Below are 14,982 nucleotides of genomic sequence, written 5' to 3' on the forward strand. Positions count from 1 at the left end.
GTAAAGCAGCATTTATTGACCAGACCTCTCTGCTGAAGAAGATGGCTGTAAGATACTTTGTGCAACTGCCCAGTCCTTCAGATGAGGCTACTCTTGCTTAAAAGCTGATTGCACCACCATCACAACCTGGTATGGAAGTTGTCCTGTCCAAGACCGGAAGAAGCTGCAGAAGATCGTGAACACGGCGCAGCACATCACACAAACCAATCTTCCGTCCTTGGACTCACTTTACACCGCACGCTGTCAGAGCAGTGCTGCCAGGACATGACCCACCCAGCCAACACACATTTCGTCCCTCTTCCCTCCGGGAGAAGGCTCAGGAGCTTGAAGACTCGTACGGCCAGATTTGGGAACAGCTTCTTTCCAACTGTGATAAGACTGCTGAACAGATCCCGATCCGGATCTGGGCCATACCCTCCAAATATCCGGACCTGCCTCTCGGTTTTTTGCACTACCTTACTTTCCATTTTTCTATTTAATATTTATGACTTATAATTTAAATTTTTAATATTTGTAATCCAGGGAGCGGGAAGCGCAGAATCAAATATCGCTATGATGATTGTACATTCTAGTATCAATTGTTTGACAACAATAAAGTATAAGGTATAAGTATATTAGCCTGCTCAAGAAACTCTGGTGGAAAGTAGCAGGCAGGATGGACTGGTGGTAGAGGGAGGGGTATTTAGGCTGGAGGATGGGATGAAAATAAAATGGATTTATTTGTATTCATTGGCATTGAGTTTCATCCAGGCAAATTGAGAGTGTTCCATCACAACCTCACTAAATGTAAAAGGACTGAAAATGTTAGTTAGGCTCTCTCTAATGGCATGGCCTTATTATGGTAATATACTCAATAAGGATATATTTACCCCTTATGAATCTAAGTTTGTGTGATGTCCAGGTTCTTTTGCCTCTCGGCATCATCTGCCTTATTACCTGAAGAATTTTTATCACCAATGCACATTCCTATTTCTGACTTTGTGTAACAGAGAGAGAAAGTTATGAATGAAGTGGCTACAAATGTTAATGGCTAGGTCATTGCCTTTAGTTCTCTTGGTGCTGGGAGATATGAAACTCTACCAACCACCAGCATTCGCTGCTTTAGGGCAGATCCCTATTGTTTTCCATTTTACCAAAGTTCCTCAATGCAACAATTGGTCATATACTTTCTTGACATCAATGACAACTGCTCACAGCTTGCCTCTGAAATTTGGCTCTCTCATCGGGACCCAGATTCAGTTTATGGATGGTAAGTGCAACTTGGAAGTACTGTCGGCAGCACTTTCTCTCAATAGACTGCTGCTAATGGTGGACAGAAGATGCAGTAAATAGCCAGACTGAATTAATCATGAACTTTATGAACAGAACGTATCTGGACATTTTTTTCCCGTTGTTGGATAGATGTGCACCTTGAGGCTAGACTGGAACAGCTTTTATTAGAATTGCAGTGAAGTCTTTAACTCAAAATCTCAATACTATGGTCTCAGCATGGAGAACACAGTCTTTCTAGGATCCTGTGCCTTCAGCATTTTTTATGTTATATGGAAATAATCAGATTGGCTGAAAACTAATGTTTATAGAGCTGCTACCTTCCTTTGTTTAATTTTCCATCATGTTCATGTCTGAATGTAGAAGATAACAGGATTTGAACCTGACAAGTTATGGGATTGCTTTGTCCCATGCATAGTGTATTGTTTTCTCTTTTTATGTAATATTGTGCAGAATCTCATTTTTGCCACATCTATGTTACTCTTAGCATATTCTTCTACACTGGACCATGGCCAGTTTCCTGGGTTGATGATAGTGGCAGAATGAGGAGTTTGCTAAGGCACCGGATTCTGTAGCTGCTAATGGCCCATTAAATCTTATTTTGCCCGATGCTCTATGGAGCTATGTTCACTTCCGTCTGATTTGAGTTCTCTCCGTGAATATATGGGTTTCCTCTAAGTGCTTTAGTTACCACGCATACCCCAAAAATGCATTGACTACTGTAAATTGCCCTTTGGAAGTTAGTAATAACAACACTCAAAAGGGGATTTGATGGGCATATATAGGAAAGAATACATTACAAGGGCACAGGAGAAAATGGAACTAATATGATTGCTTTCCCAGGAGCTGCCATAAAGCCAATTGGCCAAATAGCTCATTCTTAACTTGCTATATCTGTTCTGAATTTAACTTTGGTGGTGCCAAATGGAAGGTAGCAGTGCAAAGATTATACACCACCACAGGGATCACTGCAAGCGGATCGAGCAGCCACAGAGAGGTCATTAAGGATGAGGTCCTGTACACCCTGTCCTTGCATTTATTCTCTCACCACCTACTGCTATTCCAGCTGTGTCCTTAGGGTCTTCTCCAGCCAGTTACCAAGCCATCACCTGTGCTGCACATTGAAGACCCTACTACAGTCCATTCATAGCTTCACTGCATTTTCAAGTGGAAAGATGCTGTGCGCTAATCAATTCATTACCAATACTGGCATTACCAACAGTTGATGTTGAAAAATCCCAGTGCCTCTCCCTACCTTCAGTATATCAATTTACCAAATCTCTACTCAGTCAACGGGATAGAACATAACTAAGAATAGTGATGAAAGAGTCTGAGCTATCATTTGGAGGAGATGTTACCTCTACATGAATATATCAGGTGGTTGCTTGACTAGTCTATGAAACAGTTGTCTCTCTTTTGGCATTTGCCTGTGGGAGCTGCTCAGGAGAGATGATATGATGCTAGTGCAGAGTGGTGAGGCATCCATGCTGGTGTTGGTGCTGCCCTCTAGTGTCCACTCAGTGGAAGACAAGCTGGATTGCTTCGTCTGCAGACTGCTGTGGCTTATTCCTGAAAACAACATCCATGGACTCAGGGACTCGGACTACATTATACTTTTTGTGTGACTGTATGTTTAATGCTGTCTTATAGGTGTTATATGTGCCTTGTGCTGTGATGACTGTTGATAAAATATTTTGCACCTTGGTCCTGGAGGAACACTGTGTCATTGGGCTGTATTCATGGGTATTCCTGTACTGTATGGTTGACTACCAATTCACCTTGAACATGAACAAATCCCCAGGTGTCAGGGAGTAGCAATTTGCAGGGTCAACTTGGCTGTACCTAGTCACGTCAAAGTCAGGTTCCTGGATTGATGTGTGGGGTAGTTCATTCAGTTTTATTCTTCTTGCACATCATCACTGGTGCAGCCAACTGGTTTTAGAAGTTACATAATTAATTAAATGGAGATCCTTTATTGGAGACCTGTGTGCACTCAAGGTGTTTCAATTGATTGTAGTAAAAATACATCTGTATCTGGAAGGTCCAACTCTGGTGAGAGAGTACCCTGGCAAAAACTACACCATGAAGACAAAAGAACATTCCAAGAAACTCTGCAAAAAGGTTATTAAAAAGCACAAGTCAGCAGATGGATACAAGAAAATATCCAAGTCACTGAATATCCCTTGGAGTACAGTTAAGTCAATCATCAAGAAATGGAAAGAATATGGCACAGCTGTAAATCTGCCTAGAGCAGGTTGTTCTCAAAAATTGAGTGACCATGCAAGATGGGACTATTGAGGGAGGCCACCAAGAGACCTGTGACAACTCTTCAGGAGTTACAAGATTCAATGGCTGAGATGGGAGAGACTGTGCACACAACAACTGTTGCCCAGTCACAGCTTTATGGGACAGTGGCAAAGAGAAAACCAGTGTTGCAAAGAAATACATATGAAATCTCAGCTAGAGTTTGCCAGAAGGCATGTGGAAGACTCTGAAGTCAGATGAAAGAAGGTTCTATGGTCTGATGAAACCCAGATTGAGCTTTTTAGCCATCAGACTAAATGCTATGTTTGGCATAAGCCAAACACCACACATAATCAAAAACACACCTTCCATACCATGAAGCATGGTGGCGGCTGCATCATGCTGTGGGGGTGTTTCACTGCAGCAGGCCCTGGAAGGCTTGTGAAGCTAGCGGGTAAAATGAATGCAGCAAAGTACAGGGAAACCCTAGAGGAAAACCTGATGCTGTCTGCAAGAGAACTGCAACTTAGGAGAAGATTTGTTTTCTAGCAAGACAATAACCACAAGCATAAAGCCAAAATTACAAAGAAATGACTTAAAACAATAAAGTTAATTTCCTGGAGTGGCCAAATCAGAGTCCAGACCTCAATCCAACTGAGAATTTGTGGCTGGACTTGAAAAGGGCTGTTCAGTCACGATCCCCAGGCAATCTGACAGAGCTTGAGCAGTTTTGTAAAGAAGAATGGGGGAAAATTGCGGTGTCCAAACGTGCAAAGCTGATAGAGACCTATCCACACAGAATCAAGGCTGAAATTACTGCCAAAGGTGCATCTACTAAATACTGACTTGAAGGGGGTGAATATAAATGCAATCAATTATTTTGTGTTTTATATTTGTAATTAATTTGGATCACTTTGTAGAGATCTGCTTTCACTTTGACAAGAAAGCATTTTTCTGCTGATCTGTGTCAAAAAAGCCAAATTAAATCCATTGTGATTCAATGTCGCAAAACAACAGAACATGAAGATTTCCAAGGGAGGTGAATACTTTTTATAGGGACTGTATATTGTCCTGAAAAAGGGCTATAAGTGTACACCATATGTTATGTTCTAAAGATTCAGGTTCAAATGGTATGAAATATCAGTCAGTGAGATTGGGACAGTTAATGCGTGATGTCTAGGCACTGACTCTGTATTCATTGTCTCAGGTTATTCAACACAGATGTCTAAGTGTAGAGAAATGCAGATTTTTCTGCTTGCTTAAATATAGAGTCGGTGATAAAGTCCAATTATTATAGACGTTGCCACTGTCTGGGAGCTGCTTGCTGGTATTGGTTCCTGCATCTAATTTATAGAGAAAATTGTTTCAGTGATGGATATTCTTAAGAATCCGGAACAAAAGCGTTGAAATAATAATATAATCTAATTACCTTCAAATAGAAGTAGTAAGAGAGTTGATCATCTGTTCTGGATTTCTATAATATTACTCAGTCTCTTCCAAGGAACTAATTATCCTTTCATTTGCACACCAAACTGTCAGATAACAATCGGTTCATATTGTGAATCAATTCCACCAGCTTACCATCAGAATCTGTACAAGTTATTAATCAAATTAATCATCTATTGCCAAAGATCCAGAAACTCAGACAAAATTATTAAGTTAGAAAATGAAACAGTTTTTTAATAACCATAAAAATATGAGTATGAAACTCAATTCTTAGGGTCACAAAATTTCAATGGTCCATCATACATCCATTATATGCATGGTCAGTGAATTGTTGTTCAGTCCGTGGCCTCACTGAAGTTGAACTTCACTTCTAAATTTTAAAGAACTTTGCACTGATTAGTTGTCAAATATATTTCACATTACAATCGTTTGTCTTGATTGTATAACCTTATGCTTATGCACTGAATTGATTGTTTTATCTTCCTATGTGATGATGCTATCAAACTGAGAAATAAATATATTTTTACAAACTTGAGGGTGACATGTGATGCAGCTACAGGGACCTGAGGTTAATCCTAATCTCTGGCTGTCTGTGTGGAGTGTGCATGTTTTCTGTGTGGGTTTTCACTGGGTGCTCTGCTTTCATTCCATATCTCAAATATATCCTTGTAATTTATTTAGCAACTGTAAATTACCTCTTGGTGTAGGTAAGAGGCAAAAATAATTTAAAAGGAATTGATGTCCATGCAGAAGTTAAGTTACAGGACCGCAGGGAGATCTAGAGGGGAGAATGAGAATCAGGGCACTTTGCTGTGCTTGGAGATAGCATGGACTAGCTGCCAGTTCCTGAACTTATGTGGAACTCATCAATTTTATCACCTTCTCTACCAACTTTCACCCTACCTTCAAATTCATTTTGACCATTTCTGGCGCTTTTTGACCTATTCTGGATCTCTTTGTCTGCATGTCTGGAGATAGCCTATCCAACGATATCTACAATTAGGAAGAGGGAAGGTGCCAGAGTTAAAATGTGAGGGAAGGGGAAGAAGGATGATTAGAAGGTTGACAGATGAAGCCAGGTGAGTTGCAAAGATAAAGAACTGGAGGAGTAGGAATCTGATAGGAAAGGAGAGTAAACCATAGGAGAAAGGGAAGGAGGAGAGGACCCAGGGGAAGGTGATGGGCGGGAGAGAAGAGGCAGGAGGCTGGAATAGGGAATAGAAGAGGTGAGGGGGAGGGAAAATATTTTTTTACCAGAAGGAGAAATTGATATTCATGCCATCAGGTTGGAGGCTACCCAGACTATAAGATGTCGCTCGTCCACCCTGAGGGCTGCCTCTTCTTGACACAAGAGGAGACCATGGACCGACATGTCAGAACAGGAGTGGAAACTGGATTAAAAATATTTGGCCTCAGGAAGTTCCAGCCTCACCTACCTTGATTACAACTCCTTCCAACCTGTCTCCTATAAGATCACCTTTTCTTTCTCACAGTTTCTCTATCGCTGCCACATGTTTTCAAGATGAACCTTTCCATTCCAGTGCTTCTTTTTCTAGAAAAAAGTCTTCCATAGCCAATAGAGCCAAACCATATTTTCCCCATTTCCTAGAAATCTGCTCTCGAGCTTCTCCCCCAAACAAAATAGATTGAATTCTCATTTACAAAACCACTGTTATCATCAAAAAAGTGATGACTGAGGAGTTTAATATCAAATATCAAATTCTACATCATCTTATATTTACGAAGATATATTTACAAAGAAATCTAGATTTAAAAACTACTTGGTTAATTGCTTACTTTAGCCTTAAGTAATTTTACTCACTAAGGAGTCCAATTAAGACAGCACATCCCTGAGACTGTATTTTTGATCATTTGTTTTCTTTCTATGATTGGTGCTTTAGTCATCTTAGCTTCTGTGGTGTAGTTGAAACTGGCCAATTTAGTATTTCTATCATTTTCTGTTTCCATTTCAGATTTCAACACCCACAATACTTTGCATCTTTTTTGTAATATAAAGCTATTTAGTGATGAAGGCAAGCATTTTAATGCAATGTTCCTGTGGGGAAAAAAAAGGTAGATGGAATATGGGAAAGAGTTTCTCTTGATTCAATTTCTTAATATCCAAAGAAAGAGCGACAATGCAATGTGCCCACCCTGATTCATTATGAATACATATTGTATTCAAAATGGTTTCTAAATCTCTTCATTATTGGTAATGACATAACAGATGAATACAGTGGTAAACCTTTGTGGTGAAATGTCAACAGAACAATGTTCTTAATAGTTTGTTTTGGTAGGATCAATAGCATCTTTAACCAACGGATTTTGCCTTGACCAAGCTGATTTGTGGAAAGCTGAATCTGCCAGAGGGTCAGGTGGAGGCAGATAGAATCACAGCATTAACGATATTTAGATAAATACCTGAAGGACTAAGAAGGCTCTGGGCAGTGTGCTAGAAAATGGGATTTGTATAGATAGGAACATAGTGGCCAGAGTGGACAAGACGGCCAAACAGCCTGTTTCATTTGTGATTCTATGACCAAACGCAACCTTCCATATTTCATTGGCAATTATTTGATACATCTATTTTTTTTGCCGGAACTTTTCTGAATTACCTGCTGTTACATTTATCATAATGTCTGGTAAGTAGCAAAGTTAATCAATAATATTTCCATCATTGTCAAATTCCATGAACCACTGAGCTGTGTAAACCATGTATTCTTGACACTGAACATAATTAGCACTGCTCTGTGAGAGAAAAAAGAAAACTAATGGGCTGTTGGTTTATGAAATATCATCCATTAAAAAATCTTTCACAGTACAGTAATGAGAAGACCATATGGTTTATAAATGATTCTTGCCTTTATGTATTCTGATGTATTAGAAGTGCAGTATTTGTTTTTTTAATGTAACATTATATGTTGATGAGAACAAAAATATAAATGTGGAAAATCCTAGCCCTCTTACCATTGTGTACCTAGAGACTACAGTATATGATAATCAGAGGTGAATTCTGCCACTTCAAATGCAGCTAAAGGAGGTTGAACCCAGGTCAGAGTGGAAGGAACCCCATTTCATTGAACTTTATACTTTATACTTTATTGTCGCCAGACAATTGGTACCAGAACATTCAATCATCACAGCGATGTTTGATTCTGCACTTCCCACTCCCTGGATTACAAATACTAAATAGTAAAAATAGTAAAAATTAGTAAATATTAAAACATTAAATTATAAATCATAAATAGAAAATAGAAAAATGGAAAGTAAGTGTGGTAAACCATGTACATATGTTGTAACTCGATTACCTGTCTGGACACACCCCTCTGCTGACTGCCCCTGTGGCTCCTCCCACAGAGTCCTGTATAAAGGTGTTCGCCTGCCCCTCCCCCTCAGTCCGGGGGCAGACACTCACTGCGGAGGTCATATTGTACGGCGAATAAAAGCCTTTCAGAATTTTTACCAAACCTCAGTCTTTTGGAGTAATTGAAGGTGCTTCAGTAAGGTAGTGCAAAAAAACCAAGAGGCAGGTCCGGATATTTGGAGGGTACTGCCCAGATCCGGGTCCGGATCCGTTCAGCAGTCTTGAATGGTCAGTCAGAACTTGAGTGGTCATTGGATTAGGTGACTGTTAAATGGACTTTTCTCTTTGAAAAAAGGAATAAGAGGGACTTGACATGTTACTATCCTTGTTTACCTGTACCAATCTAAACTGATATGCTTAATGTAACAGTAGTTTTGGAGCACTTTGCACACTGTGCTTTTCATCAAGACCAATGAAGAGTCTCAGGCTGAAACGTTGACTGCTTATTCCTCTCCTTAGACGCTGCCTCCCTCCAGCATCTTGTGTGTATCACTGGATTTCCAGCATCTGCAGAATCTCTTATGTTTAGAAGTTATTTTTTGTTTTCTTCCAACAGGTTGTTGTACTCTACTTTGAACCAAGCATCTTCAGGTGTATTCTTCTACGATGGGTTCGTCTTTTAGGCTTTGCCATTGTTTATGGAACAATAACTCTCAAGTTGTACAGGTACTGTCTTCCAGTATTTTGGCAATCACCTTCTCAGCTGCCATTATGTTTGTGCTTATTGATCTGCTGTCTGAATGTACATAATTTTCTACCAGTCTAATAAAGTCATAGAGACATATACTGTAATAAACAAATCCTTTGGCCCAACTGGTCCATGCCACTCAAGACACCCATTTCAATTAATCCCATTTGCTATATTTGACCCACATCCCTCTAAATATTTCCTCTTGTCTAAGCATATTTTAAATGTTAATACACCTTCCTCAACCACTTCTCCTGGCACCTCATTCCGACTATGTTCTGACTATCCTTTGGGTGAAAAAGTTGCCTGTCGTGTTCCTCATAAATCTTTCCCCCTCACCTTAAACTTATGTCCTATAGTTCTTGATTTGCCAACCCTAGGAAAAGGGCTGCACATTTACCCCATCTATGCCTTTCATGATATTATACACCTCATGATACTAGACTCTACCCCTATACTCTAAGGTTCAACCTGCTCAACTTCTCTCCATAACACTGTTCCTCGAGACCTGGCAACATCCTCGTAAATGCCCTTTGTAATCTTTCCAGCTTAATGACAACTTTCATTTAGCAAAGTGACCAAAGTATTTCAAATGCAGCCTCATAAATGTCTTGTATGGCTTGAACATAATATTCCAGTTTCTATTCTCAATGTCCTGACTCAAGGTACGTTTGCCAAGAGCCTTCTTCAATATTGTCTTCCTGCAGCATCACTTCCAGTAAATACCCTTATTAAATATTAAAATACAGTGGATTCCTGTTATTGGGACACATCGGGCCCAGTACATCTTGGCCCAATTAAGCGGCTGCCCCAGTTAGCTGAAGTTTCATGGAAATGGCTGAAAAGGTATAAAAAAACTATTTAACTGAGTGACAAATTATGTATTTAAATAAAATACAGAACAAGTTAGAACATTAACAATTCTACTAGAGTACTATAAAACTGTGTTTTAGTTCCTGATAGTTATCCATGGAAGAATTCATCCAATGTACTCTGCTGTGTTCTTTTGATTGATTGTAGATGAACAAAGTCAGCACTGACACCTAGTGTAGATAATGGACTGCCTTCATACAATGCTTTTGATGATTGTATCCTCCAAATCTTCATTTTCATTGTAACATTCAAGATGATTGTCAATACTTTCAAATTCTTGATCAATCCTAACCTCTTGAAGTAGTAAAATTGTTTCATTTGCCCTCTCAGCCATTTTCTGTCATCTCCTAGATTCAGTGTGTGAAACTACAGTGAGCAAAACAGTTCCGAATTGTCTTATTATTTATTCTTGCCAACTATCAGTGACAAAAATCACTACTTTTTGAACACAAACGCATGCAACTATGCTGTTTTAAAACTGTGCTGTAAGCACGGGGTAGTGTCTAATGACCACACATAGTTAGAACCTGTTCGGCAACAGTCTCCTACCCCAATTAAGAGGCATAGTGGCATAGAAATGAAGGCATCCTGGCTTTTTTTGCAGTTAGTTTTTGTTCTTTAAGAGTTGTTCCAAATAAGTGGCTATCCCGATTACCCAATGGCCCAATTAACTGGAATCCACTGTATATGTTACATGGCAGGTTGCAAAATTGGTATGCATTTTCATGTAATTATTTTCATTCCTAGGTCATAGCGAGGTGAAAGTTCCTGTTTGCAATCTGAAATTTTACATAGTACTTAGAAATTATGATTCCTATGTAGGTTAATTGCAAACATGTGGCTGTTACAGGCAGTGGTCTGCCCTAGAAGCTATAAATTACATTATTAATTATTAATAATAGTTCATTTATGTGTAATTTAGTGATTTAGAATAAAATGTTTAAAAACTAAGTTCTAAATGCGGAATCATTAGAGGAAATTAGCTCCCAGCATTCACACCAGCAATTACTGTTACATAATAAAGCTTGGCAAGGATGAGGATGTTACTCTGTGGCATTCTAGATTACTGCTCACTGGCACTATCTGACGTTACACTCTCCATCCTATCCTCACATCAAATGAGCACTCCCTTACCTGACTGTTCAGTTGCTCTTTAATACTGTGTTGGTTTGAGAGGTGACATCCGATTCCCCTCCCTATCATAAATACCCTCTTTGACTCACGTTCACTCTTCGCTACTCCCTACTCCATCCATTAACCCCTTCCCCCACCCTCCTCCCAGTAACCAAAGCTTGGGATTGACTCCCAATTATATCACTGAAGATTTTATTAAAATGATAAAATGGAAAGCTTATACTGGAAATTTTGATTTTGATCAACAGAGTAGATACTTGGTCAGCTACCTATTATATATCCATTCCCAGTTTCATTTCCAATGAAAAATGAAATTCAGGAATGCTTTGCAACAGACAATAAAATCAATATCCTTCCATTTGCATTTTCACCTAATAAATGGACAGCAGGGTAGCATAGCGTTTGGGATAATGCTGTTACAGCATCAGTGTCTTGGATTTAATTCTGCCTTATCTGCAAGGAGTTTGTACATTCTCCCTGTGACCGCATGGGTTTCCTCTGGGTACTCTGGTTTCCTCCCACATTCCAAGGATATACAGGTTAGCAGGTTAATTGGTCACATGGGTGTAATTAGGAGGCACAGGCTCACTGGGCCGGAAGGGCCTGTTACCGTGGTGTATCTCTAAATAAATAAAATGTTTTAAAACATCCCCAATTGTCCTTATTTTTTCATGTTACCTTCACCTGAAAGAACAAATCACTGACGTACAAAAAAAAGACTTTTCATGAGAAGCTTGCTGTTGCCAATATCCACTTAAAAATCATTACAAAATTGCAGACAGGCACTGTCATTAATTAAGAAGGCTAATAGAGTAGTGCTCTTTGCACTTGAAAATGACTATGCAAACACAGAGGTTATACCATATAAAATTGTGCTTTTGCTCCACTGGGAAAGCTGTGAGCAGTTTCAGGCTCTGCAACTGCCAGCTTTGGCAGCAAAGAGAACACAGGACACTGAGCTGCTGTCACACAGCTTCAGCAGCATAGTTCAATCCTAACCCCTGGTTCTCTCTATGTGCAGTTTGCACAACCTCTCTCTCTCTGACTATGTGGGTTCTTCTTCTTCTAGTAATGTTTAATGGCAGTTGGCAGATCAACATAAGGTGCACCTACTGAGCTGGAGTGTGGAGCAAAGAGTCAGGAAGTGCACCCACTTACTTTTAACCCCCCCCCCCGAATATCAACAAGTCAAGTGCTTTTCACAAGGTCAAAACACACATCTGAATTCATTATAATGGCGATGATATCCTACCAAGTTTTCCATTTTGCCCTAAAGATCTCAATTTAGCAATTAGATGTTTCCTTTGCACCTCATATGATCTGCATTCAAACAATATACGCTGCACCTTTTCCTGATAAGTGCACTCCCTACGAATGCTAGTATCATGTATATTAGTTCCAAACAAGGAATTACGCAGCCTAGTATGTTCAATATGGAAACATGTAAATATAACTTCTTCCCTTCCCTTCCATCTCCCCATTGAGCTCCCACCATTTTATAAATGCCGTCCTTTCCTTTCCTTATCCTAACTTTGCCACAGTGATTGAATCGACTTTTTAATTATGGTTTTCATCTCCCCTTTATGCAGAGGCACCACTATATTTGTATCCTTGTTTCTAGTAATTGATTTACTAGAAGGTCTGTCACTTTGTTTCCTTCAACCCCACCATGGGCAAGGATCCATAAGAAATGAATACAAAAGTCTAGGCCCTGTTGCCTCAACAGATTTTGTTCAACGTCTGGAAGAAGGTCTGGCCTACAATTTGAAATACCTGCTTCAATAGTTGCCAAAACCAAGAATGAATCAGAACACAGAGGTACCTAATGAGGGTGTACCTCTTCAACCCATTCCAAGGATGAAATAATGGCAGCCATCTCAGACAGGAATACTAATATTCTGTCTAATAATCTTAATAGTCACCTGAAACTTTGAAAAATAAATAGAGATGCCTGTGTGTATATATATCTTGATCTTTTCTTGAAGGCTTAAATCAACCACAGGCAAAGGGAAAAGCCACGGAGGAGTGTCAGAAAGGGGAAAACTGGGACCATATTGCACATTAAACAACCCAAGATCTTGAACCCATTAATTTCCCATCCACTCAAATCTGACGACCTTACGAATTAAACGCTCCCAACACTCTACTAACGTTGCCAATATTGGATGATGAACTTTATGTCTGCTTATGTTAAACTAATAAACCATTGCTAACTGTAACCTGTGTAGATATAAAGGCAATTCATCCATTTCTACCAGTAATGCTGAAATTGGGTATGATATAATAGCACCAAAACATAAGTCTCAATGCCTGAGCTTGAACTTTATCTAGGGGCTTTAAGACCACTGGTGAGGCTGGCCCAGAAGCAACACATCCATAATCAAAGACAGATCTGATTAAAGCAATATACATTGTTTTAAGAGACCTCCTACTTGCACTCCAATAAGCACCTAAGCACAATAAGGGTTATTTACATCTACCTTCCATTTTCACCTTGTGTCCATTTAGTATGTGGGTTAACTTCAGGTGCTCCAATTTCCCAAATCCCCAAAGTTCTGCAGCTTGATAGATAATTGGTTATTATAAATTGTCACTAGTATGTAGATGAGCTGTAGGACCTCGGGTGAAGGAGCTGGTCTAAAGTTCAAAGTAAATTTGTTATCAAAGTACATATTTTTCATCATATAGAACCCTGAGATTCATTGACTTCATTTTCTTGTGGGCATACTCAATAAATCCATAATAGAATATAGATGTGCAAATACAAAAAGAAAGAAATAATAATAAATAAATATGGAGAACATGAGATGAAGAATTGTTGAAAGCAGTCCTGACGAAGGGACTCGGCCCGAAACATCAACTATACCCTTTCCTATAGATGCTGCCTGGCCTGCTGTGTTCTACCTGCATTTTGTGTGTGTTGCTTGAATTTCCAGCATCTGCAGATTTCCTCGTGTTTGCGTTCATACTTGGCACCGCACTTTTATGAGAGAATGACAAACTCATGGGTGTCCTCTGTCTCCATCTTTGTAGGGATGTAGCAAAGGGCACCTCAGAAGAGCCGGTCACCTTCATATGCACATCCAATAACCCTGGTTACAGAACTGTCAATCAAAAATGTACTTTTAACAGATGCCAGGCTCACACCTTCAGGGCTTAATTTCAATCCATCAATCATTCTGGAGACAAGTCTAGGTGTTCACTGATTATGGTTCAATACTGAGGCAGCCTTCATGCTTGTAGATGCTTAAAAACCTATCTCAAACACCCAATATATGGTAAAATATTAGATTTTCTAATATGTAGAAACAATGTACAGAGGTGAAAGTAAATGAGTACAGCATTCAAGAAAGTGGCTGGCCAAAACAGTGCAAAAGGATAAACTTGTTAATATGAACCCTACTGTCCTGTGAGTTACTTTCACACCTGAATTTATGCTAAGTTGGATGAAATGAAAATGGAAGCTTCTTTTGCCATAGCAATGAGTTTGTCTACTGTTGGGATGATTGTGGCTATTGTTACGTACCCCGTAATTGGGTTGCCAAACCAGCAGAAATGGACCACTTAGTTAGAGTCTGGATTACTGGAACTAAGAAAGTTTTATTAAAGAAATAAGCAACACAGTACTCTAATAGTAAGGATATAAATGCAACAGGTTAGCAATGATAAAACACACATGTACACAGAACTAGGATAATAGGATCAATCAAGTTCTATCGCAGGCTAGGGGTAAAATGATCAGTCTCAAGTGACACAAAGTTCAGTTTAGTTCAGTTCAGTTCGCAGTAATCGCTGTTGTGCCGTTGGGGAGGGAGAGAGAGAGAACGAATGAATATGCAAATTGGATTCCAAACAGACCTTCGATATTCCTCGCAGTTAGCTTTCGGGCGAGCCCTTTGTAATGTCTTCTGAGGTCACCGACTGTGACCCCTCCATTCCAGATACGATCGTTCTTCTGCGGTGA

The 14,982-nt window shown here is 39.5% G+C and overlaps 1 protein-coding gene across 1 annotated transcript in view; it reads left to right on the forward strand.

The window, feature by feature from the left end:
• Nucleotides 1-14,982, forward strand: part of gpr158a (G protein-coupled receptor 158a) — a 609,794-nt gene that overhangs the window by 494,817 nt on the left and 99,995 nt on the right. The window contains exon 6 of the mRNA XM_063044263.1: nt 8,880-8,989. Within this exon, the coding sequence (XP_062900333.1) occupies nt 8,880-8,989 (110 nt within the window). The remainder of the gene's footprint in view (nt 1-8,879; nt 8,990-14,982) is intronic.

Source organism: Mobula hypostoma, chromosome 3 (assembly GCF_963921235.1).
Source record: "Mobula hypostoma chromosome 3, sMobHyp1.1, whole genome shotgun sequence".
Classification (NCBI taxonomy): domain Eukaryota; kingdom Metazoa; phylum Chordata; class Chondrichthyes; order Myliobatiformes; family Myliobatidae; genus Mobula; species Mobula hypostoma.